Consider the following 27,898-nt stretch of genomic DNA (forward strand, 5'->3'; position numbering starts at 1 on the left):
AAAAAATTCAAACCGATTTGGCCCATTTAATCGTACTGTACTGTGTCATGCCGTGTCGTGCTCGGGCCGGCCTGACCCGTTTGATACCTCTACTTTTGTCTCTGAAAGTGAAAGGTATATTATATTATTGTTGAGATGGACTGGATCCTCTACCAGGTTTTTCTCTACCAAATTACCATGCTTTTAATCATAGTCATTTAAAATAGGGAGACTTAGAGTTTAGTCTATTTTATAAGTTTTTCTTAGACTAAGACCGGTAGTGATTTAAGGTTTTTAATTAAGTCTTTTTATTTTTCTTTTTGACGGCTTTATGTTAGGTTTTAACTTCAAGATTTTGGGATTCGTCCAAAATCTCAGAGTTAAAACTAACATGCAGCCTCTACAAAGCCCACTTTACACCCTAGAAGGGGAAATATCCTTCAAATAGAGGGAAATACCCTTCAAATCGGGAAAATATTTTATTATAAATTAAAATGATTTTCTTATAAATTTTAAAACACCTCCGATCTCTATCTAAAAACTATTTTTCTAAAAGACTTAAGTCTAATTATCTCTTTAAAATATTCAAGAGATAGGATTGTGCCACGTGTAAAGAATCTGAGTTTTCAAAACCAACCCAAGTCTCGACCGCAAGCCTGCAATCTCATCATCATCACCGTCAATACCAATCCCTTCAATTTCAGGACGCCTCTTTCGAAGTCAGAGCTCGGACAATCACTCACAGTCGGATCATGAAGGCATAGGTGAAAGTTTTGTATTTACGCCAATTTCTTGTATACCTTCTAAGGATAACTACACTTTGCACATATATGTTGTTAGGGTGAAATTCCCAGTCTAAGACTTTCAAAACATTGCGATATCCAACTTAATGTTTTTTAAAATATGTACTTTCCAACTACTAGTGATACTTCTCTCATGAGTTTTTTACCATGGGTCAGTTAACTTAGTTTGAAGCTGAACCTTTGGTGGGATAAATTTTAAGGTTTCTCTTTTCCCTTCTGTTATGGTGGTTGTGAAATGATCACTAACTATCGAATTGATGGACTTTACCAGTACATGTTCTCAAGGTCTAAACACCTACAGTCAATTTTATTTACAGCAAATTTAAATGTAGAAATTATAAATATATAATAAGAGAGCAAATCATTATCAACAAATTAAAATATCTAGACTGGCCCTTGCATGAGTCGTTGCCAATAGTAAAAAAGGTTGAAAATTTAAAAAACTAGCTCATTTTATCCAATATCAAGACTGGCATTTTCCTTCCCTTTTCTAATGTTGGCCTTTTGGGATAATTTTAAAGGTTTTTCTTCTTTCTTACAGAAAATTAGAAGATAATCACTCTCTTTGGCTTTGTATTTTCACCAATAGATAAAAAGCAAACAAAATTTTAGAATATATTCTACTTCTAAGACAAACACAAATCACAAATGAATGACATTGAAAGAAAATACAATGGGTTAATAATGATACCTAAATTAGCACAATCATGTAGCTGCTTTCTTGCGTGCAAACCGCTGCAAAGATGTTGGTAGCTCCACTTGCTCAATTGTTTTCTGCTTCTTTTTAGCCACTTGTTCTTCTTTCATTTGTTGCTCCAAGAAAGGCTTCTTGGCATTCGCAATTATATCCTGCTTCTTCTTCTTCATCTTACTTGGCTTATTCCTCCCCTTCGTTTTATTCTTCGGGACAATGCCCTTAACAGCTTCAAGAGCTGCTTCCATCTCAGCCTCTTTCTCCTCTTTTGTCGACCTCTCTTTCCTTCTTAGAGGCTTCACTGTGCCAATCCTTGTGGGATCCAATATGATTGTCTCAGGTGGGAGCTTATCAAGCAGAGAGTGTACTTCCCTCTCTCTTCTCTGTTTAGATGTTTCAAATGGATTTGCCACCCAAGAATCAAAGTTGGGTTCCCCAGAACCAGGAATCAGAATACTAGACCACCCCATGGAGTGCCCTATGCCTAGAACATCTTCATAAGGTCGAAACAACAGTTTTCCTATTTGGAAACCATGAGCCATACGCTGTTTCATATACTTGTCGTAGTTCTGGGTTCCAGATAAATCTTTCAGGATCCTAACAGATGATCCAGTTCCATGAGCAAGAAGACCCTTCTGACTGAAATCCAACGTCTGTGCATGACGTGGTATAGTTTGGAGTGGCTCATCCTGAAGTTTCCTCAAGTCCCAAAGCTTAATCTTCTTCTCTTTCCCAGCTGTGGCCATGAGATGGCCATTAGGGTGGAATGCCATTGCTGAGATGGGTCCCTTGTGACACAGCATCTTGAGAAGAGGAGCAGCGCTTGTCGGCTTCCACATTGAAACTGTACCAAGTGAATGACCCAAAGCAACAACCCCATTGTAGGGATTCACCTGCATCACATCAGTACGGCCTAAGCCAGTCCTGTAATTACCTACCATTGCACCCATTGTTACATCCTGATAAAGAAGCTGCCCAAATTTGTTTATTGATGCCAAGAGGAAGTGGTTTTTCAAAAATTGAAGCCTTAAAACTGCGCCATGTTCCTACATGTTAAGAAGTATAATTTTAGGTCTATATTGATGCATCTCAAAACTATTTACTCAACTATTAAAAGAGACCGATAACACAAGAACAAGGAACTCTTTGACTTGCCAGAATATTGGAGCAAACAATGAAAATGAGCTGCACATATACTAGGAACAACATGGATTCGTAAAGTTGAAAGCCTAGAGCACAAATTACACATAAAGGCTAGGTAACTGACATATTCTGTCCCATTTATGGATGTGCCATCTGGTGTTCTTCGACATGTTTGACCTGCTTAAGCATTTACCTAAACCTTTAATTAATGGGCGAACCAAATTGTTCAGGCTTTTCATTTACAGGCAGCAAATCACACTTCAGAAAATTGATTTTTAATTGTGAATATATATAGCTATTCTCTCCTTTAGTTCACATATGGACCACTGAAATACACAGTCAATGAGAAACATTTCAACACATTTTAGCTGTTCAAATCTGATCTAATGGCTAAGAAACAGTAGACACAACAAATCATACAGTAGTTTAGAAAACAATGAAGAAAAGATCTATTATTCTGAATCCACAATTGAAATTAATTCCAGATCAATACTTTTATAAATTGGATGTCTGAACTTATAATTTGGCAATAATATAGAAAAATATAGTAATTCAATCAAATTGAAATAGAAATGTAAAATATTTGTTAACAAATGTTTAAGTATTTATTAACATATTTAATCAGAATAGGTTCAAAACTTGATCAGAAAAGGATTAAATGCAATGCACTTGTCATGACACTAGGGTATATGTATATGTATATGTACATACAAGAAGCCACGCCACTTCCAGCATGAGATTACTTCAGTAAAACTCAAATTGGTTTTATAAATCTTGAAACCATATTGGAAAGTACGGAACCATATTAGGGAAAAAAGACAGCCAATTCAAGGGCATGCATCGGTGTGGAAATGGAAGGCATTGTCAGAAATACCATGATAAAAAGAGAGGATTAACTAACAAGATTTTGATGGAGCTGTGTTTATAAACATATATTTCTATCTGTTTTTGTTGGCAATAACTGAACTGCCTATATGCTGAACCTAAAAGCCCAGCAAAGATTAATCATCTGTTTATGAAAAGACCAGGGAATCACAGATTATAATATGAGAAAAGAAAAAATGAAGCAATCTTAAAATACAGCTGTTTTTCCAAACCATCACTAATCTATCCAGAGAGCTTTAAATACTATGCTCCATCATTTATATGAAATCATCAGGAAATGAAGAAATAATTGATTAGCAGGTTCATAATACATAATGTAATGAGACAATTCAAACAAATAAACATGAGAAAAGAAATTAAACACTTGCTTGCCATATCAGAGTAATTAGTAATGTGTTACTAATGGTTGGGCAAAGCCTTTAGAACGTTGGCAGGATTATGAGCCATGCAGTTAATCTCAATGACATGGTCCATTTAATGCAGTATGCTAACCTTTAAGCAGTGAAGTTCAGTGCCATCCCGGTTATAAATATATGAATACCTGTTGTTAATTAAAATGGTTAGCCATACTAAATAAGATAAAACATCACTCTTAAGTAGCATAACATCATTAAACAAAGATATTTGGGATAACTTAAACAGAAGATAAACTAGTGCAGAACACAAAATGAGAGTGTTGCTTATAAAGCTAACTCTTGTAAACAACTTAACAAGTGTGGTCACATATTCTCGACACATTGCAAGGAAAAAAAAAATCTGTAGACAACCAAAAGGCCATGGGTTGTCAACAAACATGAGTTTAAATTATACTGGCTAAATAAGAACATAACAATGAGTCCAAGAAAAGTTTGTTTCGAAACAGAAAGCAGAAAGATAACTGTAATGACAAAAGTAGTTTTGCGCAACAGAACCAAGCATTGCACCTGTCACATAGTAGCACTAAGTTAAGTAGGAAACAGAAAAAAAAAAAAAAAAAAAAAAACAAAGAAAAAGAGCTAAGTGCTAATAATTTAGCAAGAAGAATGGTGCTTTATGGAGAACATGGGCAAAAACAACTCAATATGATTCCTACAACAAGGACAAAGTGCTAAGTCAATGTATATCAAATAGGAGCAAAATTTATCACCATGCAACCACCAGGGATAAGTAAAATGTGGTTGTGAGAGAAATTTATAACATGTTGGATTAAGAAGTCAGTTTAAAGTAGATTGAGCAGGGTCAAGTAACATCAACATTCTCCCAAAAGTCCAAACAAAATATGTAAAATGGGGATATTGATGCTTAGCGATATCAGTCACATGCAACAGAAGACAATTTCCAACAATAACAAATCAATTGCCTAATCCACCCTGTAAATGTCAAAAGTTAACCAAAATAGATAACACTAACATAAGAAAAGCAAACTGTTTTATACTTTTTCTGGGCTGCAGCAAAGAACAACTCATTGTGCAAGAACACCACATCACGCACTGTTTCCCTAACCTGAACAAATCAACAATTAGTTAATCAGTCCAATGTTCCAGTCAAACCCTGAACTACAGATAAAACAAGCACCCAGCATTCCAGCACATCATTTAAAATACATAGAAAAAATGTTTCCCAATAATGGTCCAAACGTACATCCAGGACACCATTTACAGCATTGACTACAGTAACATTCACCCATCTAATAGGATTACCTACATATTTGGACAGTGGAAAACTACAATAATTTGACTCAAAACTATATGCATATCAAGATTTCATAATGAAAGTCATGCACTGGAACCTTAAAAGCAGAAGGTGGAGCACACAACTTAACAAGGTTCAAAGATTAAATTGTGTAAAATGCAATTGCACGATGCCTTTCAATTCTCCCAAAAAAATGTTTAAACAATATACAGCAAAGTCAATTACTTCAACAAACAAAAAAGATTCTTAATTTTTGTTACAAAATTCGCCATCTTAGTTGGTGCATTAAATTCATAACTAGTATATTCAAACTTCACGTATGAAGAACAGGACATGTGAACATGGCTACAAGAAGCACCTCTAATTAATTAGCAAGAGGCATATAAATTTGTGTAAAATAAGGTCATAATATCAGACAAAAAAGGTATCACTACTCAGTATCAAAACTATAATTTGGCTATTTTATTTTGCATTCATACTGCATAGCATACCTGAAACTCTTTAATCAGGCTCATATTCTTCATGTCTAAAATAGCCAAATGGCCTTTTCGTCCACCGACTGCCATATACCGGCCACTTAAGGTGAAATCCAGCGTGTATGGACCAAAATCTGGAGATAAAAGTTAAGATTCAGTTGTAAATATTAGAATAAGATTAGGCAGACCTGAGGCCAGAAATGAAGAATATAGTCAAAGTCATCTAGACATATTACTGAATAATTTAAGCTCAATCCTTGGTGGATTAAGAATTTTACGAACTAAAAGCAAGCAAGGGCTAACATTAAATAACAATAGCGGTTATTTACAAATGCATAAAGTAAATGAGACGTCATAACAATCACCACAAAGAGAGTACAGTTACTAAATTAGACATCATAACAATCACCACACAGAGAGTACAGTTACTAAATGAGGCATCATAACAATCACCACACAGAGAGTAAAAAAACATAAAATGGTAGCTCCTGTTAATGTTTACATAAAAGGTAAGGAACTATTTGAGGCCAACTTCAAAATAGTTTCAAGTTAAAATGGAGTTATATAAAGCCCCCATCACTTATTAGCAGTATAGCAGATGATCCTTTGAAGATAAAATGGAGCAACTAAGTTCATTAACAAGATATTATAACAATTAACAACTATGAAGTAAATTTCAAAAAAGAAAATATCAAACAGTAGCCATGTTTTTTCTCAACTTATCAAACTCGCTTCGTTCATTATTTTCAGTCCACGTAATTCTCTACATGACTTTCATTCTGAAACCTATGCTTTGTTCTTTCCACCATATATCAATGGTGTTATCTGAAACCCCTGTAAATAGAAAGGAGAATATCAAGTTTCTTTTCCTTTCCATATTGATGGTAAATTAGAAGATCCCAATTTCTTCTCTCTTCTTAGTCAATAAAGATCATCCCAAAACCAATTTTTCTTAGACCAATTGAACCAGCATTTGCATAACTGATATGAGAAAGCCGCGCAACCAGCAATATAGGGTATGCAAACTTTTAACTTCAATAAGGAAAACAGTAAAGTTTCAACGAAAAATTCTTATTGTCTAAATTATCACTTGAAATCAATAAAAAAAATTCAGGTTTCAACCTGGTAAGACAATATCATATTGACTCCTTGAGCTTAAGATATCTACTTCACGAGCAATTGATTCTTGTTTGATATTCCATGTCTTCTCTATACCTTCAGCCTCCAAATAACCTCCCTCACTTGGCAGAAGCCACTGATAATTTAATCAAAAATGAAAAATCATTCAATGTACTAAGAGAAAAGGACAAGTAAAATATCATGTGAAAGATCAGCTTGTATGAAATTCAACTAAACCCAGTAAATCAGACAAAATTCTTAAAGGAAAATAAGCAGTAGTAGGCTAAAAATAGATTTGAAACCATAACTGAACCCATATATCAAAACCCAACGCACTGCTTATGCATGAGTCTATGTGAGATTTTTCTCCCCTTTAACGGTTATAATAGACTGACATCACATAAAACAAAAACTCACCTTCTCAGCCTTGGCAGCAGCTTGTGCAGATTTTCCAAATAATTCTTCTCTAACAGCAAGTTGACCCTTCAATTTTTTATCTTGCAAGCCCTGCAAACATGAAAAATTAAGATGCAGTGAAAAATAAACAAGTAAAAGTATCATGAGAAATCAAATTTCCAATGCCATACCTCCAAATTAGCTTCTTCACCTCTAAGAAACTTCTTCACTCTCATATCCAACTCATCAGAGATCTTCTCCTGCAAATTAAGATATTTCCCATTTATTTCTATAACTTTTTAACAGAAAACCACACCAATTTTTTTTCTCTCTCTCTCTCTCTCTCTCTCTCTCTCTCTCTCTCTCTCTCATTTTTAAAGGTATAATATACACATAAGAGCCTACTGTTCAGCACTCATTTTGGAGAATTAGATAGTGGAAATATGCACAAAAAGGTGACATGATTACAGCTCAGATTGCCTAAATGATGAGGCATATTGTGAATTTTAGCTAGGAACAAAATCGATGAGAATTTAACAATTTTGACAAGTGTTACAGCTAAAAGGCCAATGTGGTTTGAGAGCAGGAAACAATAAAGACAGTTGCACAAGCAGGAAAGAAGAAATGGCCTTAACATCAGGCTCAGTAAAAGAACTACAATAACAAAAATGGCAATATATTAACAATCTTAAATCTCAACCCAATACAAAATCAGAACAAACGTCTATGAGATTGAAAAGAATCAACAGACAATAAATTGAGAATTGATGCGTACTAGTTCGGTTGGAGGCAGAATAGTGCCATCATCTTGTTTCGCACGCATCTTGCTTAATCCAGCTGCGTATCCTTGAAATACAAAATGAACAGAAACTTGATGAGTAATGCAATCCAACTGAAATATTCAAATATTGTTTCTTTTCAAAAAAAAAAAAAAAAAAAAAACGTGGTCAACTGAAAACCCAAATCATTTCCAATGCCACACCCAATGCATCCCGTACAAATTAACAAACCCAATTCAAATGTTGAATAGTGAAAAATAGACTGAAAAATTAGAAAAAAATGTAAATTTTGGGAACAAACATAGAGAAACCCACCAAATACCGAGCTCTAAGTAAGCAAAAAATAGATTAAGAAATGATTATTGAACTGAGTTTGAGATAGTCGAGTTTTAGAAAATTGTACAGAAAGCATTAGCTAAACAAAAGGTACAAAGGGAGTATGCTTTGTGCTAGTAGTACGAAAATTACTCGTAACAATGATAAACAAACTGTTTCGTGAAGACACATTATCGAACAGATGGTGTGCATCTTTGGAGCATTTTATGATACAAAACTCAGTGAATTACGACATACCTTTATGACTATGATTTAGGTGCTGCTGCTGCTGTTGGGGAGAGAGAGAGAGAGAGAGAGAGAGAGGACGCTCAGCCTACTAATGCGTCTATGACGAATACAGATACACAGAATACAGGTGGAAGAGAAAAATTGGGGCAAAAGAGTTGCAATTTACGGACGGAGAACCAAGAAAACGGTAGGGTTTAGTTTCAGACTCGTAGTGATGCAGAGGTTTTACTGAAAAACAAAAATGAAAAAAATAAATGTTGGGCTCGTCTATCATGGGCCAACGGGCCCAAACACAGGTGTTAAGCAAATAAATAGGCCCAATTTTACTTTAGGTCAAATAAATAGGCTTATGTATTTTTTGTTTGGCCACTGTGGTTTATGTAGTTTAAGTCAAGTTTTTTGTCCTTCTACTTCTGATTGTTCTGAATTTGGTTAAGTACTTTACAAATTGTTGTAATTTAATGACACATTAAAATTTCCGACTATTAAATTGTCAAATTTATTGCATTTTTTGTCCTCTACTTTAAAAACAGTTGTGATTAGGAGTGGACATGGGCAAATTAGAAGGTCTAACCATATATGTTCAAGTTACAAATTTATTTCGCCCGTGCAACTCAAGGAATCCATAGAAGGTTTGTTCATATTTGTCTAAATTAGTTTATCAAGCTTTTCAGGTTGCCTAAATTATGACATGTTGAATATGTTTGATAAAAAAGTAACAATAAAATTCCAAAATACTTTTTATTGTTCAAATATATTAAAACTTGGAATTTAATCAATAGATATATATGTATTTACTACATATGTGAGACTATAATTTGTTAGTACATATTATATAATATATAATATATAATTCAAATAAATAAATAAATAAATATAAGTTGTTCGAGTTGCTTGGGTTAGAGATTTCTCAACCAATGCTGACCCAAATTCTAACTTATGGTAAAAAATTATGATTGTATTTGCTTAATTTCTCAATTACCTTTATCCGAATTGCCCAAAATTGCAGGTGTGTTTGTGTTGGTTGGATTTTTCCAACCCAATGCCCACTCCTAGTTGAGATTTGATATTTTATTTTACAAATTGTTGTGATTTTAGTTTTATATTTTACAAACGGTTACCAATTCAAAGAAAAATTTAGGAGGGTGTATTCAATTAGAATTTTAAATGATTTTGGTGGAATTAAAAAGTATGGTGGTATTCAATCAAAACTTTTAAAGAGTTTATAAAAGTCTTGTGGTATTCAATCAATACTTTTAAAAAGTCTATGATATTTAATTAAGACTTTTAGAGAGTCTATAAAAGTGATATGGTATTCAAAAAGTCATTGACTTTATTAAATGATAAATTTTAAAAAACTTTCATGGACTTTGTAGTGTAAATTATGTTATATCAAAGTCAATAATTCTCCAGCGTTTTCCTGCAGATTTCAAATATTAAAAAACTATTAAAAAAGTGGTATTTATTTATTTTTTAAAGAGTGATGCTAAACCCCCTAATCTTATTTTTTCACCCACCTCTTAATTTTTTTTTTCTAATTACTATATCCTCTTATATTAATTTTCTTTTGCTCTTATATTTAATTGACTTCTCATCCTGGGTTGGAACTAACAACGTTGCCACAATGCAATGTAACAGTAAGATATTCAAACCAACCACTTCACAGTCTTTAAGTACTCAACAAATCACAAGATTATATATTCATAATTTGAGAAATAATGTTACCACCACATCATATAATGTTCTTAACCTGTCTATTCAATTAGACAAATTCTAACAACTCATTAAAACACAATATTTGATAGTCTAACAACATAAAAACATAAAATTCAGAACACTTATAATAAATTATGGAACAAAATAATTTTGGTCCCTACAATTCTAGCCCCAACTTTTTATATTGTTTGCAATATTAGGACAATTTATAACACATGAATCTCGGTCTTGAAGCTCATCCCCATTCCACTCACTCACGGAGGACAAAAAAATAAAAAAATATTAGAGAAATCCTAAAATAAATAATAATAAATTATATCAAAGTTATTAGAAGTCTATAAAAATCCTTCAAATTCTATGAGAAAAGTCAGAGAAACTCTAAATAGAATTCTGTCAAAATCTATGTGGAGTTTATGAAAGTTATTAAAAATCTATCAACTCTAATAAAGTCAATGACTTTTAAAAACTCTACAAAAGTCCATTAAAATCTTAATTGAATACACCCTCAGTGAAGTGATTGAGATTGCAATAGAACAATTGAGAATATAAAGACGAAAATAAAATTTAACCGAAACTAAAAGGACTAAAAATAAAGTAGATAAATAAATAACGCGGAGAATAGAATCTGTCAGCGAATATCCATCAACAACACACTCGCAAGAGAGTGTTGAGAGTTGACGACGTCGTTAAACAACAACAAAAACAATATCATCAACATCATCGACGTCGTACCTTATGTCTTCTGTGGGACCCAGCAGAAGGAGAACATGCTTTGCTCCTCCATGCTTGTAGTTGTCGTGCTACATTAGGATTTCGCGGTTATAAACACATAAATGTCCAAAGCTTCTCCCACTAACCAAACCTCGATATCCGTTTTGCGACTCAATTCAATTCTATCTGCTTCTCTCTCTCTCTGTCTTCTTCTTTTCCTCACCGATTGCGATTGAATTGTATGGAGGGCGGTGGGTCCGAACAACTGGGTCCGGTTACGTGCGGGTCGTGGATCCGACGACCCGACAACGTCACTTGGGTGGTTTATGGGAGGTCCAGGCCTAAGGATTCTTCGCCTTCTTCAGTGGTCCAGATCTTCTCCTTCGACCCCAAGACCACTTCTCTCTCTTCCTCTCCCCTGGTCTCTCTCTCTCTCTCTCTCTCTCTGTTCAATTGGGAACTTTTGTTTTTTTGTTTTTTGAAGACCCAAAATAGCTTGAAGAACAAGTTGACTTATTTTTTTTTTGCTGGGGTTTGACTTTTGTTTTTTGTGCATATGTTTTGGTTGGTTGGTTGGTTGGTGTTTAGGCCACATATGTGCTTGAAGAAGTGGAAGGTGATCCAGTTTCGATTGCGGTGCACCCAACCGGGGACGACATCGTTTGCTCTACCTCTAATGGTGGCTGCAAGTAAGCTCCTTCTTTCTCTTCTCTATATATTTTTTTTTTTTTTGTTATTTAACAATTTTTTACATCAACCTCATGACAGTTAGTTCGGGTTTCTTTTGTTTCCCAATTTGATGCTAATCATAATTATTGGTTGACTTCATTTTTATAATTTTTTAAATGTATACAACTCTTGTTTTGTCATATTAGCTGCCCTTGTTTGCATTTTGTGTAATGTTTATGGTGTTCTGAACTGAAACATTACTGTGCAAATATTAGGTTTCTTTTACTGTGCTCTCTCTCTCTCTCTCTCAATTCTTACTTTTTTACTATTTATTGTTATTTATTCAGGGAAAGATATTCTTTTTTGGGGGGCGGTGTTTCTTAAGGGGAAGTTTAGATTTGGTACTGTCATTAGTAATTAGTATCCTTACAATCTTTAGCTTTGGTGAATCATTATGGTAGCTATAGCTTTTTGGTCTTGAGCTCTGTTGTCTTATACAAAGAGTTTGTCTATGAATGTAGAAGAGGAAAGTTTCTGGAGAATACTATTCACCAATAATTTTTATTATGTCTAATATGGTATAAGGGTAAAACATTAGTATCTGTCTTATGTTGCACCACTATATGTTGTTGACCATCAATATGAACCAAGTGTCTGGATCGGATCTTTTGATAGTTGATCTGTTAATGTGGTGTGATGCTCCTGCTACCAAGGCGTAACAGCTTAAGAGGCTTACCATGGTTTCTGGCTCTATCCACTCCTGGTGTCATTACCAAATGGACTAGTATTCACATTTTACAGTATTACAAACCAATTTGGAATCTAAGTAGGGACTCAAATTTCTCGTGGAAATGTTGTTTGATGTTGTCGGAACAGAAACTGCAATTTTCTGTTTGATTTCTAAAAATTGAACCTAAGGCTTTAACTCAACCCATCCCACCCCTTTACCATCTGATTCACTACTTGAATGTTATAAGAAAACTGTAATCATTAGGGCTTGGATAGGATTTTCAGAGTATGTATCTGTGGAATATTTGCTCTTTGAAGTGGTCTTTTATTTCAGTGGCAAGGTTCAATATCTTGGTTTTGTTGAACCAGTTGAAATTTAGAACCCAGAAGTCAAGTTGGCCTTGCTCTTCCAGATTCTTTATTGGCCTAGTATTGCCATTTTTTGTTTGCACATTTTGATTTCACTTTCATCTGAAGAACATTACTTTTGTATCAAGATATCATACAAATTCATGATGGGGTTTATAGATAAGGGAAAGATAGAGACAAAAGGATGACGACGATACTTTCTTGTATGAGTTTTTGTTCAACTTGCCATTGTTCATTGACCAATTTACCCTCTTCGCCTTCTGTGTTAGCTGCTCTGTTTATTAAAATTTTAGTGGAGACTGTGTAGTCCCTCAGGTCTGGCTACATCTAGTATTTGACATTGAATGATGTTTTTCGGGATTTATGTAGATCGTTTGAGTTATGTGGCCACGAATCAAATGCAAAGCTGTTGGCAAAAGAATTAGCTCCTCTGCAAGGAGTTGGTCCACAGAAGTGTCTAGCTTTTAGTGTTGATGGATCTAAATTGGCTACTGGTGGTGTGGTAAGCAAACTCTATAATACCGTCTATATTATCATTTGACATTTCATTATGCATTTCTAAATTTTTTTATTTCAAAAATGTGTTTACTTATTTCCTAATCAACTATAGGATGGGCATTTGAGAATATTGGAGTGGCCAAGCCTGCGCATAATTTTAGATGAACCAAAAGCACACAAGTCTGTTCGTGATATGGATTTCAGGTGAGAAGCAAGCTTGTTAGGTTGTGTATTGTGTGCCTTTTTGGTTAAGCAGGTGCAGATGCCCATAGCTAACAATAAATTAATGTGGGCCTGGCAAAGCCATATCTCTTGTGATTTTAAATACAGGACAATAACTCATAAAAAATGCTAAGTCAGAAATTTGTCTACATTTGGTTGGATTGGCATAATCATATGACCATGTAAGAAGAGTTGTGCTTTTTAATAAACGTTAGTGCAGTTACATAGGAGAAGACCATTATGCTTTCTTGCAGTACTTCTTCTAGTCATCAAAGATTCTCTAAAATTCATTGGTGAACCATCTGTCTTGACTGAATCTAGTATAAACAAATATGATTTGATTATATGATAAAAATAGAAAGGTGTTAATGGACTTTTCTTTTTCATTTGTTTTATGGACTGAAAACTTTTAAGTAGATTTGCACATTTTTTTATTCTAGATATTGAATATTTTGGCCTTCTATGTTTATTATTCTCTAGCCTAGACTCAGAGTTCTTAGCTTCAACATCTACTGATGGCGCAGCAAGAATATGGAAGACGGAAGATGGTGTTCCTTTGACTACTTTGACTCGCAACTCAGTATGTCTTATTTATTTAACTTTTGGCAATATTTTTCCATTTTTTCTCCTATTTTGGTGTAATATTTAGTGCTTGATTCATGCAGGATGAAAAGATTGAACTCTGTCGGTTTTCTAAAGATGGGACAAAACCATTTCTATTTTGCACTGTCCAAAAAGGTCTACCTCTCTGAAGTAAATAACTATATTTCGTTCTATCATTGTTTGTCAGACAATTAAATGTACTTGTATGAATCAAACAGGTGATAAAGCTTTGACTGCAGTTTGGGACATAAGTACATGGAATAAAATTGGGCATAAGAGGCTACTTAAAAAGTCTGCTTCTGTTATGTCTGTCAGCAAGGATGGGAAATATCTTGCTCTGTAAGTACTGAACTTTGCATGATCTTTTGTTTATACACTACACTTTATATGACAATTTGTTAAACAACAAATTCCTCTTCTAGTGCATCAATTTGAAAATTAAATGTTGCCAGTAATTATATATTTTTATGGAAGATTGGTTGATACTTATAAAGGCATAATTGCATTAATACACACACACACACACCGCTGTGCGCTCATGTGCGTGCATGCACACACATAAACATATACATATATATATATATATATATCTATGTATTTACTGTACACACACATGCATAAGAGGGGACAGGTCTTCCAAATGTGCAATGTGTTGTGTTATTTACTTAAAACAAAGACATATATAAATTACAGTTCATTATGTTCTTTCTTGGTTGAATGATGAGTCACAGACTCACACCACATAAGGGTACAGTGTTCTTAATGACCTGGCAAAGATTCTGAATGTTGTATCACGTCTTGTGACATTGTTTATGATATTGATTTGGCTAATATGCAACTTTTTATTTTTTAAATTGTAGGGCAAGCAAAGATGGCGATGTATGTGTGGTTGAAGTTAAGAAAATGGAGATTTGCCACTGGAGTAAGAGGCTACACCTGGGTACATGCATTGCAACTCTAGAGTTCTGTCCCACTGAAAGGTAAGGCCTTTCAACCAATATAGTTCTGTGAATTAGTACAGAGTACAGACATATGTTGTAGTCTTTTGAAATACCATAATTGATTAATGGATGCTTAAAAACCAAAGGATTCCTTGACCATTATTTAAATAGATTTGAATTTGACTTTATTTTGCAATACAGATAGGTTTGCTGGATAATTTGCATATGTTTTGCATCATAAATTGATGCATGAGTTATAGAGAAGGTTTTTATTGTGTTATCAGAGCTGATCTTGTTTACATAACCAGTTTCTCCTCCTATGTGTTTTTATAGTATTCTTTTTACCATGAAAAATTTAGAATTACAATTAAAAACATTGTGCTTCTTCAAAGGTCATTTTCTGGGTATTCATTCTCTTGAATGTCTTTAGGATCAGAAGCATGATGTTTTTATTTCTTCATTTAATTTTCTAATGCTGCTTTTGGTCTTCACTGAATAGCAATTAATTAGAGTCCCGCTCAAGAAGGGAATTTAACTTTTTAATTTTTTTTCTCCATGGGAATGCTAAAATACCAAGTGCTGCTGTTGTGAGTGTGGTTATTTGATTATAGTTTTTTGTAAGAAAAAAATTAAAATATTTTATGAAATTAATCTATTATGTCAACTATAGAGATCCATTAATGAAATTCAACTTTGAGATGAGCCTTTATAGTCATGTAGATATGCAATTGGTTGCCCTTTTGGCTCTTTGATATTCACTTGTGCCTTGGTTGCGGTCCTTGCAAACCATTTGTGTTCAGGGTTGTGCTTACTACTTCTAATGAATGGGGAGCTGTGGTGACCAAGTTAAATGTCCCTGCAGATTGGAAAGGTACCTCTCCGTCTCCCTCTCCCTCTCCGCTTTTTCTTGTATACATGTGTGATGTGACAGTGACATTTTTGTTTACTCTTGTTCCAAATTTGCAGAGTGGCAGATCTATCTGCTGCTTTTTGGACTGTTTTTGGCATCCGCTGTTGCATTTTACATCTTCTTCCAGAAATCTGATTCATTTTGGAACTTCCCTCTCGGAAGAAACCAGCCAGAAAGACCAGAATTTGGAGCGTTTTTAAGAGATTCACAGTCTAATGATGATAGAAATATTTGGGGTCCAGTAGATATGTGAGGTTTTTTATTATCCACTCTCTACCACCCACGGGAAGTAGCATTGGCAACATGACAAAAACTGAAACTCTTTTAAGTCTCAAAGCTAAACCAGTCATTCGAAGCCTGTGTAACATATTATTCATTTTGCGATTTATATAGCATTCGCAGAAATGTAGTGGAGCAGCATCTTACTTTTCAAAACACATGTATAATTGAGTTGAATTTGTCTTCGGAAAGCCACGGAATACGTTGTGTATGTGTCTAAATTTCTTCACCCAACTTATGAGGTATTCTTGATTATGGATAAGGGGACTCTAGCTTGCATGGAGCCAAGCACTTTTCTTATTATTTTCATATGTAAAAGGAAGCTTACCGTCCATACCATATTCTAAGTTTCAGACCGAAAAATAAATGAATAAAGCCTATTCTGAGTGGATACCATATTCCTCAAGAAAAATTTCATGGTGGAAGATATTTTGGTGCCCTTGATATCATCGAAAGTAACAAACCAACACACATGGGATCTGGGAAGAAGTAGGAGTACCTTTTTTGGAAGGCAGATCAGACTCTATCAGTTAATAGAAAATAAGCCTCTGCCCAGTACTCTCTCAACCAAAAAAAAAAAAATGAAGGGGTATAGGTTTTCATTGTCTCATTTTATTTTATTTTATCATATACATTATCAAAAATCAGAAACTGCATTATATTGCATCATGCTAATTAATGTATTTGTGAGAAAGATACATCATTATAATGTTGAGACATTACAATTCTTAATTTAAAAAAATTGAATTGCATTGCATTAGGATAATATAACTGTTTTTCACGTAAATGAACATGTATAATGAAAGTTAGGTTATTTTCATTATATAGGTACCCCTACACCCAAAGTCAGAGTTTCAATTTTCCCTCCTCTTTGACCTCTAGGTAGGGAGAATCTCACACCTGTTTAAACGCCCTTTTGTGCATGTATTAAATGTTGTTGCATGCAAAAGTTGTATTGTTTTTGTTAATAATTTGTTGTATGGTTTTATAATATTATGATATGAGCGGTTGTGATATCTGTTGTGATATTTTGGATGACTTGAGAGTAAGGGGTCACGTAATCAATGACCTTGGGTTTCAATCCTCTTGACCTCTGTAGGTGGTTGTATGGGCAATTAACCTAAACAATACTAACCAAGAATGAAAACTCTCGCTACCTTACCAAGTTGCCAAGTTGGGTTTATTTATAAAGATAGTTGGCCTATTTCTTGAGCGCTCTATTTTGGAATAAACTTTTGTGAAAGCTGTGTGAACATAATAAATGTTTTTGTCCTTGAAGAATTCAATCAAAGGTATTTTTGTGCATTATTGCTCTAGACACACCTTTTCCTATGCGTACTATTAAAATGCTATCAACCCTGAATAGGGTCCCCTGGAAGCAATGAACGTATGTAAGTATCATAAGTGATACTTACTCTCAGGGGCTAATCTAGGATTTCTAAATAGACCGGCCTAAACTTAGCTTACCAAATATTTTTGTTATAAAATAAAAGTTACACATAATTAGGAGGGACGTAATGAGCCTTACCCATCAAAATGCATATCTAAATATAAAAAACCACACAAAAAAAGATAACATAATAACAATTAAACATGTAATGCAAATACTATATAAAGACTATCTAAGTTGGGCCCTACGTTTCTTCACTGAGTAAAAATCATCAATTATCGATTCATTATCGATACTATTAGAAAATTCTCGTTCAATATGGATGATTATATAATCAACAAGAAACTTATCCTTTATCTTGTTTCGAAGTCAATTTTTAATAAACTTCATAGATGAAAATGCTCGTTTTGTCTTTAATGTAGAAACAATAAGAGTCAATACCAGATGAATCAATCTAACAATTAAGTGGTAGTTTTCTATCAACCCTGTTTCCACTATAGTTGACATAATGTAGCAATGGAATCAAATATTTTGAATTTTTCTATTTTGATCCTTTCGGCTTTTGGGGATTAGGGGAATTGGAAAGGAAGAAGGAAACAAATTTTTTATGAAACTTTATTCTTTATTTAATGTTCAGCAGAAAATAAAAAAACAAATATTTTATTTTTTGGTTAATCTTTCCACATCCCACGTGGCTACAAGTCTACAAGAGTCAAGACTATAATGATGGTTAATGCACAACAAACATAAAAAATAGGTACTAAGCTTTTTTTTTTTTTGTCTAAAAATAGGTACTAGGCTTAAAAAATGAAAAAAATCACCTGGGCTGCAGCCCAGGCAGCCCATAACGTAGATTCGCCCATGCTTACTCCATGTATGTATATATATATATATATATCTTGTTTAGCTTTATTGGATTATTTGTAGGCATTGTATATGGAGAAGAGATAGAATTGGACGAAGGTCGTGCAGTCTAGAATTGTTGGACCTGTCAATTCGATCCTCGGTCTTCTTCCTTGTTATTATAGAACTATTTGGTGAAGTTTTGAAATCCTTATTCTGACTATAGACTTTCGAGTCCTGTATTGTGTTCAAGGTTACCCTGAACAATTGTAACCTTGGAGGTTGAGTTTTTTTAATAAAAGCATTTTCCTCTATACTTTCGTTGTGTTTTAAATATCTGATCCAACCTATCTAATTAACCAAAAGTGCTTAACCTATTTTGGAAATATGTAGGATTATAATACTCAAGGTTCATGTGTTATAGTCCTGAGTGTTCTCAAGATAGGTGCCGATGTTATGTACCTGATTTTTGGGACGTGACACACTCCAATTGGTATCTTTAGCAGTCTTACTATACTCCAAACTCGAACAATGCACATGCACCTTGTCCCACTTTTCACAATCTCTGCTGATTCATTCTTAGTCTCCAACCTTTTAGCCACTGCCATCTCCATCTACATAATTGATCGTTTTATACTACCTAAATAGAAAAATATCAATGGAAGACCTCTAACGTCGCCAACGAATAGGGATTGAACATCTCATCCACATTGTTAGACTAATCGGGTTTTTGGGACATTTTGAGAATGTTTTATTAAATCATCATGGTTCTAGTATGAATATAAGATTATAATTGATTCATAGGGTCTTAACAAGAAAATTCTTAATTATCACTAATCAGTAGCAGTCAATCCATCCAGGAAGACCCCAGATTTGTATCATGATTAGTTCTTACACATGTTTGCTTTCCAACATGAGCTTCATAAATCAATATTAATATAGAATTTTTGTTTTTTTCATAAGTGAAAACGACGAGTTATTGATATTTCTAATGGTAGCTTATTTCTCCTAGGAGGTAGAAACAGTAAAGTGACGAACGGGTGCGTAACGCATGAGATTAAAAAGCGTTGTTTGATGAGTCTGCATAGTATTACAGTTGTTGGTCAAGTTAAGGTTGACCAAGCTTCTCCCAATTTGACGGAGTCGCCATGAGTAGGGCTCCAGCCATAATATAATCTATAGATCGAAGATGTACTCTTACAAATAAAGGGGTTTCAAATAGATATTGGTAGATGACTTAGAGTGGTACGGTCATTGACTTGACTAATTAATCATTCATTTCCGGTTTGGTGGTGCCCATGTAAGCCCTGTGGCTCGTGGCACTACTATTGGTTGTGGGAATTGGCCGGAGAGGCATTTCATTTTCGGGGACAAGTTGAATTGTTCTACAAGGAGTTTCCAAAATCGCTCAAAAGTTGCAAGGTGGTTACCATATGATATAAATGAAGGAAAGCTATAGATAATGTATTTTGGATGCTAGCAATGTTTGGAGCTACTTGTGCTAAGTTCTTTAAGTACCAAAAATTGCCATAATAATATAAAAAATATTGAATCATCACTCTAAGGTATCATAATTTAATTTCCATGTTTCATATTGCAATATGATATCAAGAGGGTACAAAATTTATCCATCATCATAATCTAAACAAATAACAACTAAGCAGTTGTTGGAGTAGACTAGGTGGAAGGGCCGTAGAATTACTGCCCTTGCAGTCTTTGCACTCAAATTCGATTTCCCACCCCCTAATAAAAAATAAAAAAAAAACAACTGACTAGAGTACAAATTAACTGTCAAACGGTACAACTTATTATATGGAGAACGAAATATATGTTCTTAAACCCAATTACACCTATGATCAATAAGATTAAGTTGCAACATCACTGCAGCATCCCTTGGTGAACTTAGTTCTCTTGGAGGCTTACACACGTATTTCCTAGCCCAAATATGCTTCCTATTTTGCCTTACTTTTATAATCAATCACAAACAGAATGGTGGAAGCATATCTGAATGAACAACAAGCCGGGCAGACAAAGGTTGCTCCGCTGCAGGGACTTCTTGCATATAGATAGCATCAATAATGTCCCCAAATTTCCTGTAAAAAAACATAAACTAATTCATATTATATGAACAAAAGTTATTATGCATGATGTGTACAGTTAAGCATAAATAAAACTATATATATAGTGTACCACTAGATCAGACCCACACAGATGGATCTCATCTTATTGATCGAGAAATTGTACAAAATGATTTATATTACATAGTTAGGATTGAGACAAAAAAAAAAAAAATTAAAAACAACACATGGCAAATGGATATATATTACACAGTTGATTGCGTCTATGGCCGACCTGTTATTCACGGGTAGGTTCATATTACTGTGGTGCCGAATGGCTCTCACTAAGAATGCAGTCAGAGAGAGTCGCCAGTGTCCTGTACACCAAGTGGACTCTTTACCCATGCACTCGAGATGCATCTGCATGCCCATGACCTGGGCCGACTCGGCCTGGTCGTGTCGCAAGTGGAGGACCAAGCAGGTATAGAGTTTATGGTCGATGGTATGGAAGAGATTAAACTCTTCCTGCGACACTTGGACCGGGTTACGGCCAAGTAGACCAAATAGGGATGAGAAGGAATAAGAGAACGAAGAAAAGTCCATTGTTGTTGTTGTGGTTGTTGTTGCAGAGGAGTATATTGAATACTGTGAGGGTTGGTGATGAAGATTAAGGTTTTTGGGTGGGGCGGCGTGTTGGGTAGTGGAAAATAGGGTTTTATAGGGTGATATATTTTTTGGAGTGAAGAGGTAGTCCAAGTGAAAACAGGCCGTTGTTGCATAAATGGAAAGATGGTTTGGCAGATAATTGTTACTATATATATTGGTTCATATCCATTGTTTGAAATATATACAAGATTAAAACACAAATAACTAAGATATCTAGCAAAGATGTAAAAATTAAATTTAGTCAACGATGTAAAAAAGAAATTATGTGGAAGAAAAACTGATTCATGTATGTCGTGTTACTCGTGTAGATACATTATCCTAAATACAATATGTATAATGTATCTGTAATCCTACACAATTTACAAAAATTGGTAAGAACATAAATCGTTAATATTTTGTACGAGCATTTTGGAAACTCGAAGCCGGCCCTGAAGGTGGGTAGGTTGGGCGATTGCCTGGGGCCCGGCCTAGTATAGGGCCTCTTATAAGATATTTAACCCATTAGTTCAATAAAAATAAAAATAAAAAAAGACTTTTTATATAATGTTCAAGCAATTTGGGCTTATTGTCTCTCTACTTGTAAGAAAAAAAAAATTAGGCCTAATGGTGGGATTAATAGGCCTCTTTATTATTTTATTTATTTTATTTATTTGTATTGTAAATTTGTAATAAAATAATAAAATTAATTTGATATGATATGATAATTCACATAAGATCAGATTCTCGAACCCAAGAAAAAAAAAACATTATTGTCTTATACGTCCTTTTCCCTTCTCCTTCGCTCGTCTCTCTGCATCTCAACTTGTCTCTAAGCTTCAAAGTCTACAAAATTCGCAAATATGGAAAGAGAATCGAAGGAGATTGAAGAGGAAGCCAATGACAAGTAAAACCCTGATTCTCAACCTTCTATTTTCAATGTTTTAATAGCATTATTCTATTCCAAAGCTAGTATTCATTATTAATTGCCAATTTTTTAAAAAACATATTATCATAATGTTTGTTTATAAAATTATTTTTTTCATGTGGCAATATTTCAATTGTACAACTAATCGTTATAAGTGAAGTATTAATTTCCCTATAATTCTATTGAAAAGATGTCACAACTTAAAAAAGATTAATTAATAATTTTTATTGAACAATTATTAAAATTTTAAAATAAATAATTGGGTCGACCCGGCACAAGCTATTATAGATCGGACCATAGGCTAGGCTGGGCTTAAGGTTTAAGATAATTAAGTCAGGTCGGCCCAGCCTCATTATTAAATGGGTTGATCCGAACATGACACGAAGCATGAATGGGCCCATTGTACACCTCTAGAGATATCCTACATCTCTTGAGAAGCACAACGCTAATTGTTCACTACATATCAGCGAACTGTGTCTCACTCGGAGTAGTGATGCCAAGGAAAGGGGTTTTCTAACTTCATTTTATTATTTAGGCCCAATTGTATAATTAAGTTCATTTAAAACATAACTCAATACTTCCTCATCCTTTCTCCTCCAACTCGTGTAACCATCTAGTTTTTCTTTCGAGTTCATTTTATTCTTCCAAACAAACAACACCCTCAGTATATTCTCCCTAGAAACCCTTCAAAAGACCATATAAGCCCCATGAAAGCTAATATAATTTCAAGACTTTATTATATTTTTTTCACCTGAATTTTGAGGCGGATCTCACTTCACTACCTAAAAAAAATTGTGTCAATTTACCATCTGAATTAAAACTTTATTGCAATGTACCACCTCTTGCTCATTTTGTCTAAATTTTTGTTGAAAACAAGGGTATTTTAGTCTTTTCAAGTTAGTTTTCTATTGAATCAAAACGGATAAAGTGTAAAAAAATCTTCTTTTTTTTTTCTAAACAACTTGAAAAAAATCAAAACACCTTTTTTTTTTTTTTTAACACAAGTTTAGACAAAATGAGTCAAAAGTGATACATTGCAATAAAGATTTAATTTAGGTAATAATTTGACACAATTTTTTTTTTTAAAATGGTGACATGAGATCAACCCTAAAATTGAAGTAGGTAAAATGTAAAAAATGTCTAATTTTAAAGGCAAGAATACTTCTACAACCAATGTAATTAATTATAAATAGTTGCTTGGGCTTTGGCCCGCCATTTTACCAAAAAAAAAAAATAATAATAATAATAATAATAATAAACAATATGGCTTACATGTGTATGTGAAATAACATTGATTAATGCCGAAAAGAGTAGCTGATGAAAAACAATCCAAGAAAAAGTTGCTGTGCATTTTTAAATAATATATCAAAGTAGAGAATCATGGTTTGATTCGGTAACATCTGCCTGTCGTCTTCTTGTCTTAGAATCATCAAGGTAGTTCTGATAAATATAAGAGGCAAAGCCCCAAATAGCCAGAAGCATAGCAATTACCTTGACACCATTCATCTTGTCATGGAAAATTATCACAGCAGCTATAGGAGTAACAGCCAAAGAGAGGGTACTAATTACGTTGGAGAAGAGAGAAGACACCACGAAAATTAAACCCACAACACCAACAGAACAAACTTGCCAAGCCACAGCTATCCAGACTAAAGTCATCACATAAGAAACTCTGCCTGTACTGAAATTTTCCATTTCGCCGTGCAAACTCCTCCATTCCCCACTTGCAAAAAGACCCACAGTTGAAGCACAACTGGCAACCAGTGATGTATAGATTTGCATTTCCAAAACTACAGAGAAAGTTTCCTTTTTCAGAACCTTTTGGAATGTAAGCTGCATTAGGGAAAGCAGAAGGGAGTAAAGTGCAGAAGCTCCAAGGGTGCAAATGAGGCCAATGATATGTTTCCACTTTGAGACTCCTTCTGGTCCATCGGAGTCATCATTAACAGCAATTAGAGCTGCGGAAAATGACAGGATGATCACTGAATTAAGAATCAATGCCGTGAACTTCTGAGAGTTGATGAAGTAGGAGAAAACTGCATTGAAAGCTAATTGAGTTGCACAAATGAGGGAGTAAGTAGAGGCAGATAGGTACAAGAGTCCGACAGAATACAACATGTTGTCACCAGCTATGAGCACTCCAAGAGAGAAGTAAACCAAGGCAAGAACTGCAATTGAAGGTGCGGTCGAAGAAGTTGATTGATCTTTGGATGAAGGAAGAAAATAAAGTGGGATGAGAAGGACTGGGAAGGCTGCAGTTTGGACAAGCGTAGCCATCCACTTACTATTACCACCCTTGTCATAATAAAATCTCCCAAGTAAAACAGCAGTAGCCTGCCCCACAACGAGGAAGAATATGTTGAGTGCCACCAAAAACCACCATTGCCAGCGGCCAAGTTTGACAAATAGTGTTTGGTCCATCACAGTTTCATCTTTGGATAAGATCGATTCTTGGCTGTCTGTAGTCATATATATACACACATGTACACAGATTAGTTTTCTTATGGGTTCAGCAAATGATCGCAAACAATAGATTACAAAAGCATTTGAACTTATGGGGAATTATGAAACATGCACACACAAAATGCAACATCTATACAGATATTTTTCTCTACATTTCAAGTCTTTTTATAGACCAGGTAAATGTCAGAGGCACAATTAGATTGAATTTATTGGTTGAAAGGCAAGAAAGATACACCCTCGTTTCCTCACACCTATAGTCAAAATAAATCTCCAATAATATTTGATAGAAATTACTAATGATTCAATGTTTTCCTGTATCTCTTTACTTGCAATCGCAAACACATATGCAAGCGTTTATCAAGTTGTCCCAAAACAAAGCAGAACAGAAAAACCTTGAAAATGTTCGTTTTTAAAAGGCTTATTATCAATTTTGCCCCTGAACTATGATTCCATTCCTAATATGCCCCCTTACTTTTTAATTCTATCAATTTACCACCTAACAGTTTCAACGTTATTCTAATGTGCCCCTTCGACTCAATTCCGTCATAATTTCCGTTAGCTTTGCTGACCTGGCAGGGCATATTGGTCATTTCGACCTCTCTAAACCAATCAGCACCCTTCATTTTGCCACATAGACCCAAAAGAAGTGGAACCCACCTTTTCCACTGGGATGATTTGGACTCCAGTTCTCCAGCCATAAACAAATGAAAGAAAAAATAAAATAAAACCCTCCCCCCTACCCACGAACCCTACCTTTTCTTCTTCTTCTCCTTCTTCCTTATTTCTTCTTTTTCTTCTGCAATTCCCTCCCCCCCCCCCCCCACCACCCCAACCTAGCCCCTCTCGGCCCCGTCGCACCTCCCCCCAAACCCAACCTCCCAGCCCCATCACACCCCCCCTCCCACCCAACCCCGTCGCACCCACCCACCCACCCAGCCCCACTGTCGCACCCACCCACCAACTCTCTTGTCCACCACCACAACTTCACCGTCACCTTCATCATCCCCTCCGACGGCCACCCACCAAAGCCCAGACATCAGTCCTCGCCGCCCTTCCCAAACAAAGAAGACAAAGCTGAATTTGCAGATCTAGAGAGGGGAAAATAGAGGGAGAGAGAGAGAGAGAGAGAGAGAGAGAGAGAGAGAGAGAGAGAGAGAGAGAGAGAGAGAGAGAGGGAAAGAGGGGGGTCATTGGCTGGGAATGGTGGTGGGGCTGGTGTAGGTGGCTGATCGGGAGGAGAGGGTGGTGTGGGTGAGTTTCTGATCGGGGTGAGTTTCTGGGCACAGGTTGGGATGGTGGGTTTGGTTTTTTATTTTGTTTTATTATTATTTTTTTTTCTAAATATTAGAGTTTAAAATTTTTTTTTTGTTTTAAATTTTAAGTTTTGTATTAAATTAAAGGGGTGGGTCCCAGGGAGGTCGAAATGACCAATTTACCCTGCCACATCAGCAAAATAGACGGAAGTTGAGACGGAAATTGGACGAAGGGGTACATTAGACTAACGTTGTAACTGTTAGGGGGTAAATTGATAAAATTAATAAGTCAGGGGGCACATTAGGAATGGGATCATAGTTCAGGGGGCAAAAATCATAATAAGCCTTTTTAAAAAACAGAACAAAAAAGGCCTTTTTATTTGGTCATTGCTTTTGTGCTCTTACACATATATATACCAAAGAACTATGAAAGGGTCATGCCAGGAGCCTTTGATCCCTTGATGTAACAGACTATATGTAACAGACTATAGCATGCACGCTTCAAATTAAATATATCATGAATAAGCATTACGATACCAATATCTAGAAGTAACAATAGCATGCTTGAAAATTTCATTTTGCATCCTTGAATTTCATTATCTTCTCCTGCAGGTACAAAGGTGCTTTTAAGCATACACCTCTTTCTAATATTAAAGGGAGGAGGAGGCCAAGCATTAATTAATCAAACATTTAAAAGGTTCAGAGTCCATATAGCATAGTTTTCAATCAAATACACATTGAAGCAACGACAAGCCTACTGAAATATTCAGCACAAAAAGGTAAGTCGGAAACGAAGATGCTGAAGATTGGTCCACAAATTCATGCCTAAATTTACTAGAAATGGTTCAGCAATGGGACCATATCAATGTGAATCATCATAACTAACTAGTCAAAAGCATTAATATTCACCAAAAACACATAAATAAATAAATAAACAACAGTAATTAACAATTGAAATTCAGAATCTAGAAATCCCAATCCAATTGAAACTTTCAAATTCCAACAGTAATTAACCACCAAAGGAACTAAATACTATAAAGAAAGAATATGTGTGTGAAAAGATTCAAAGTGAGTCAGTGATTGATTGTAACCAGCTGAATTGAAATTGAGTGCCCAAAATTTTAAGACTGCATATTCTTTTCTTCCCATACATACAGTTTCTCAGCAACCAAACGGAGCCTGGGATTTTTTATTATTCTGATGAAAACCCAACAACATATTGATCGAAACAAACAAAACCCATATCTAATCTTCTCCTTTAACCACTAAAATTCAACACAACAAAACCCAAAAACAGAGAGCAAGAGAGAGAAAAAGAGCGAGAAAGAGACCTGGCGGTGGCATGTTGTTTGAGGCAGGCGTGACTGAAGGGAAGATTTTTAAGTGTAGAACGCACTAAACGGTGACCACCACTATATTAAGATTGGAATTTTGGACAGAGAGGGTTTTAAGTGGGTATTACAATTACACTAATACTATTTGTTTGTGTTGGGTACAATTACAAATTCCCAAAGGTTTTTATTTTCCTTCCTTATCTGCCAGAATTAAAAGCAGTTTCAGGATTCAAAGACAGGGGCCGAGGTTCAAGGTAAGAAAAGAGAATCGTTAGATTGGTATGATGAGGGATGATGGTACAAAAAAGGCTAGCTAGCTTAGCTTTGAAATGAGATAAGCTGGGCAGGGGAGGAATGGCCTATATATTTATCATGGAGGTAAAGCTCAGTGAGTGTACCCTGGAACCCCCCATGCAGAGGATCCTACACCAAAGAATCCAAAGAGCCCCTTGCCCATATGGTTTGGTTAATGATTATCTGTCCCTTTTATGTTACACTTTGGGATGACATTTGTTACTTACGTACATGAACTGAACGTAGTTATTGGTCGAATTCACATTATAAATTAACTTAGAGAAGCTACGTGTATAAATAGCGTGCTACATTACAAAATTAATTACTTGGAACCAATTGATTATATGAGTGGCACTAGTTTAGCTAGGCGATCATACATATGACCAATTGATTATATGAATACCTTTTTGTATAATTGTGTGCTAAGAATGAATTGTGTGTTTAAAGGCTACATAGCCAAAACAGGAAGAATCATTGAATCAACAAAGATTAATATCACGGAGAGATGAGAAGAAGTTTTTGCAATTTGGAAAATTAA

General features: G+C 34.9%; 3 protein-coding genes across 4 annotated transcripts; 1 reads left to right on the plus strand and 2 right to left on the minus strand.

The window, feature by feature from the left end:
* Positions 1-1,327: 1,327 nt before the first annotated feature.
* On the minus strand, positions 1,328-8,689 carry LOC147291201 (putative U3 small nucleolar RNA-associated protein 7). 2 transcript variants are annotated; one of them, XM_086237208.1, is made up of 9 exons: positions 8,519-8,689; positions 7,942-8,003; positions 7,358-7,426; positions 7,188-7,277; positions 6,774-6,906; positions 5,667-5,785; positions 4,919-4,986; positions 3,997-4,045; positions 1,328-2,522 (listed from the first exon to the last, which is right to left on the minus strand). In XM_086237208.1, the coding sequence occupies exons 2-9, from the start codon at positions 7,987-7,989 to the stop codon at positions 1,488-1,490; spliced, it is 1,611 nt and encodes a 536-aa protein (XP_086093334.1). In that variant the 5' UTR covers positions 7,990-8,003; positions 8,519-8,689; the 3' UTR covers positions 1,328-1,487. The 2 variants fall into 2 exon arrangements, with proteins under 2 accessions (XP_086093334.1, XP_086093333.1); XM_086237207.1 differs by having other exon boundaries at positions 7,942-8,012.
* A 2,304-nt stretch (positions 8,690-10,993) lies between these two features.
* Positions 10,994-16,547, plus strand: PHF1 (phosphate transporter traffic facilitator1). Its single transcript, XM_086236324.1, has 10 exons — positions 10,994-11,357; positions 11,525-11,625; positions 13,073-13,205; positions 13,314-13,405; positions 13,904-14,003; positions 14,089-14,161; positions 14,245-14,365; positions 14,887-15,006; positions 15,768-15,838; positions 15,934-16,547. The coding sequence occupies exons 1-10, from the start codon at positions 11,178-11,180 to the stop codon at positions 16,128-16,130; spliced, it is 1,188 nt and encodes a 395-aa protein (XP_086092450.1). The 5' UTR covers positions 10,994-11,177; the 3' UTR covers positions 16,131-16,547.
* Positions 16,548-23,381: 6,834 nt separating this feature from the next.
* LOC147291203 (putative purine permease 11) lies at positions 23,382-27,480 on the minus strand. Its single transcript, XM_086237593.1, has 2 exons — positions 27,064-27,480; positions 23,382-24,475 (listed from the first exon to the last, which is right to left on the minus strand). The coding sequence occupies exons 1-2, from the start codon at positions 27,074-27,076 to the stop codon at positions 23,382-23,384; spliced, it is 1,107 nt and encodes a 368-aa protein (XP_086093719.1). The 5' UTR covers positions 27,077-27,480.
* Between the last annotated feature and the right edge of the window lie 418 nt (positions 27,481-27,898).

This window comes from Dryas octopetala, chromosome 3 (assembly GCF_963921425.1).
Source record: "Dryas octopetala chromosome 3, drDryOcto1.1, whole genome shotgun sequence".
In the NCBI taxonomy this organism is placed as follows: Eukaryota; Viridiplantae; Streptophyta; class Magnoliopsida; order Rosales; family Rosaceae; genus Dryas; species Dryas octopetala.

Excerpts from the sequence above, each read along its gene's own strand:
- LOC147291201 (XM_086237208.1), bottom strand. The coding sequence starts at position 7,989 with ATGCGTGCGAAACAAGATGATGGCACTATTCTGCCTCCAACCGAACTA. Across the intron at positions 7,278-7,357 it reads GTGAAGAAGCTAATTTGGAG|GGCTTGCAAGATAAAAAATT; the intron begins GTATGGCATTGG and ends TCATGTTTGCAG. Across the intron at positions 6,907-7,187 it reads CTGCTGCCAAGGCTGAGAAG|TGGCTTCTGCCAAGTGAGGG; the intron begins GTGAGTTTTTGT and ends TTAAATTATCAG.
- PHF1 (XM_086236324.1), top strand. The coding sequence starts at position 11,178 with ATGGAGGGCGGTGGGTCCGAACAACTGGGTCCGGTTACGTGCGGGTCG. Across the intron at positions 14,162-14,244 it reads ATTTTGCACTGTCCAAAAAG|GTGATAAAGCTTTGACTGCA; the intron begins GTCTACCTCTCT and ends TGAATCAAACAG. Across the intron at positions 15,839-15,933 it reads TGTCCCTGCAGATTGGAAAG|AGTGGCAGATCTATCTGCTG; the intron begins GTACCTCTCCGT and ends CCAAATTTGCAG.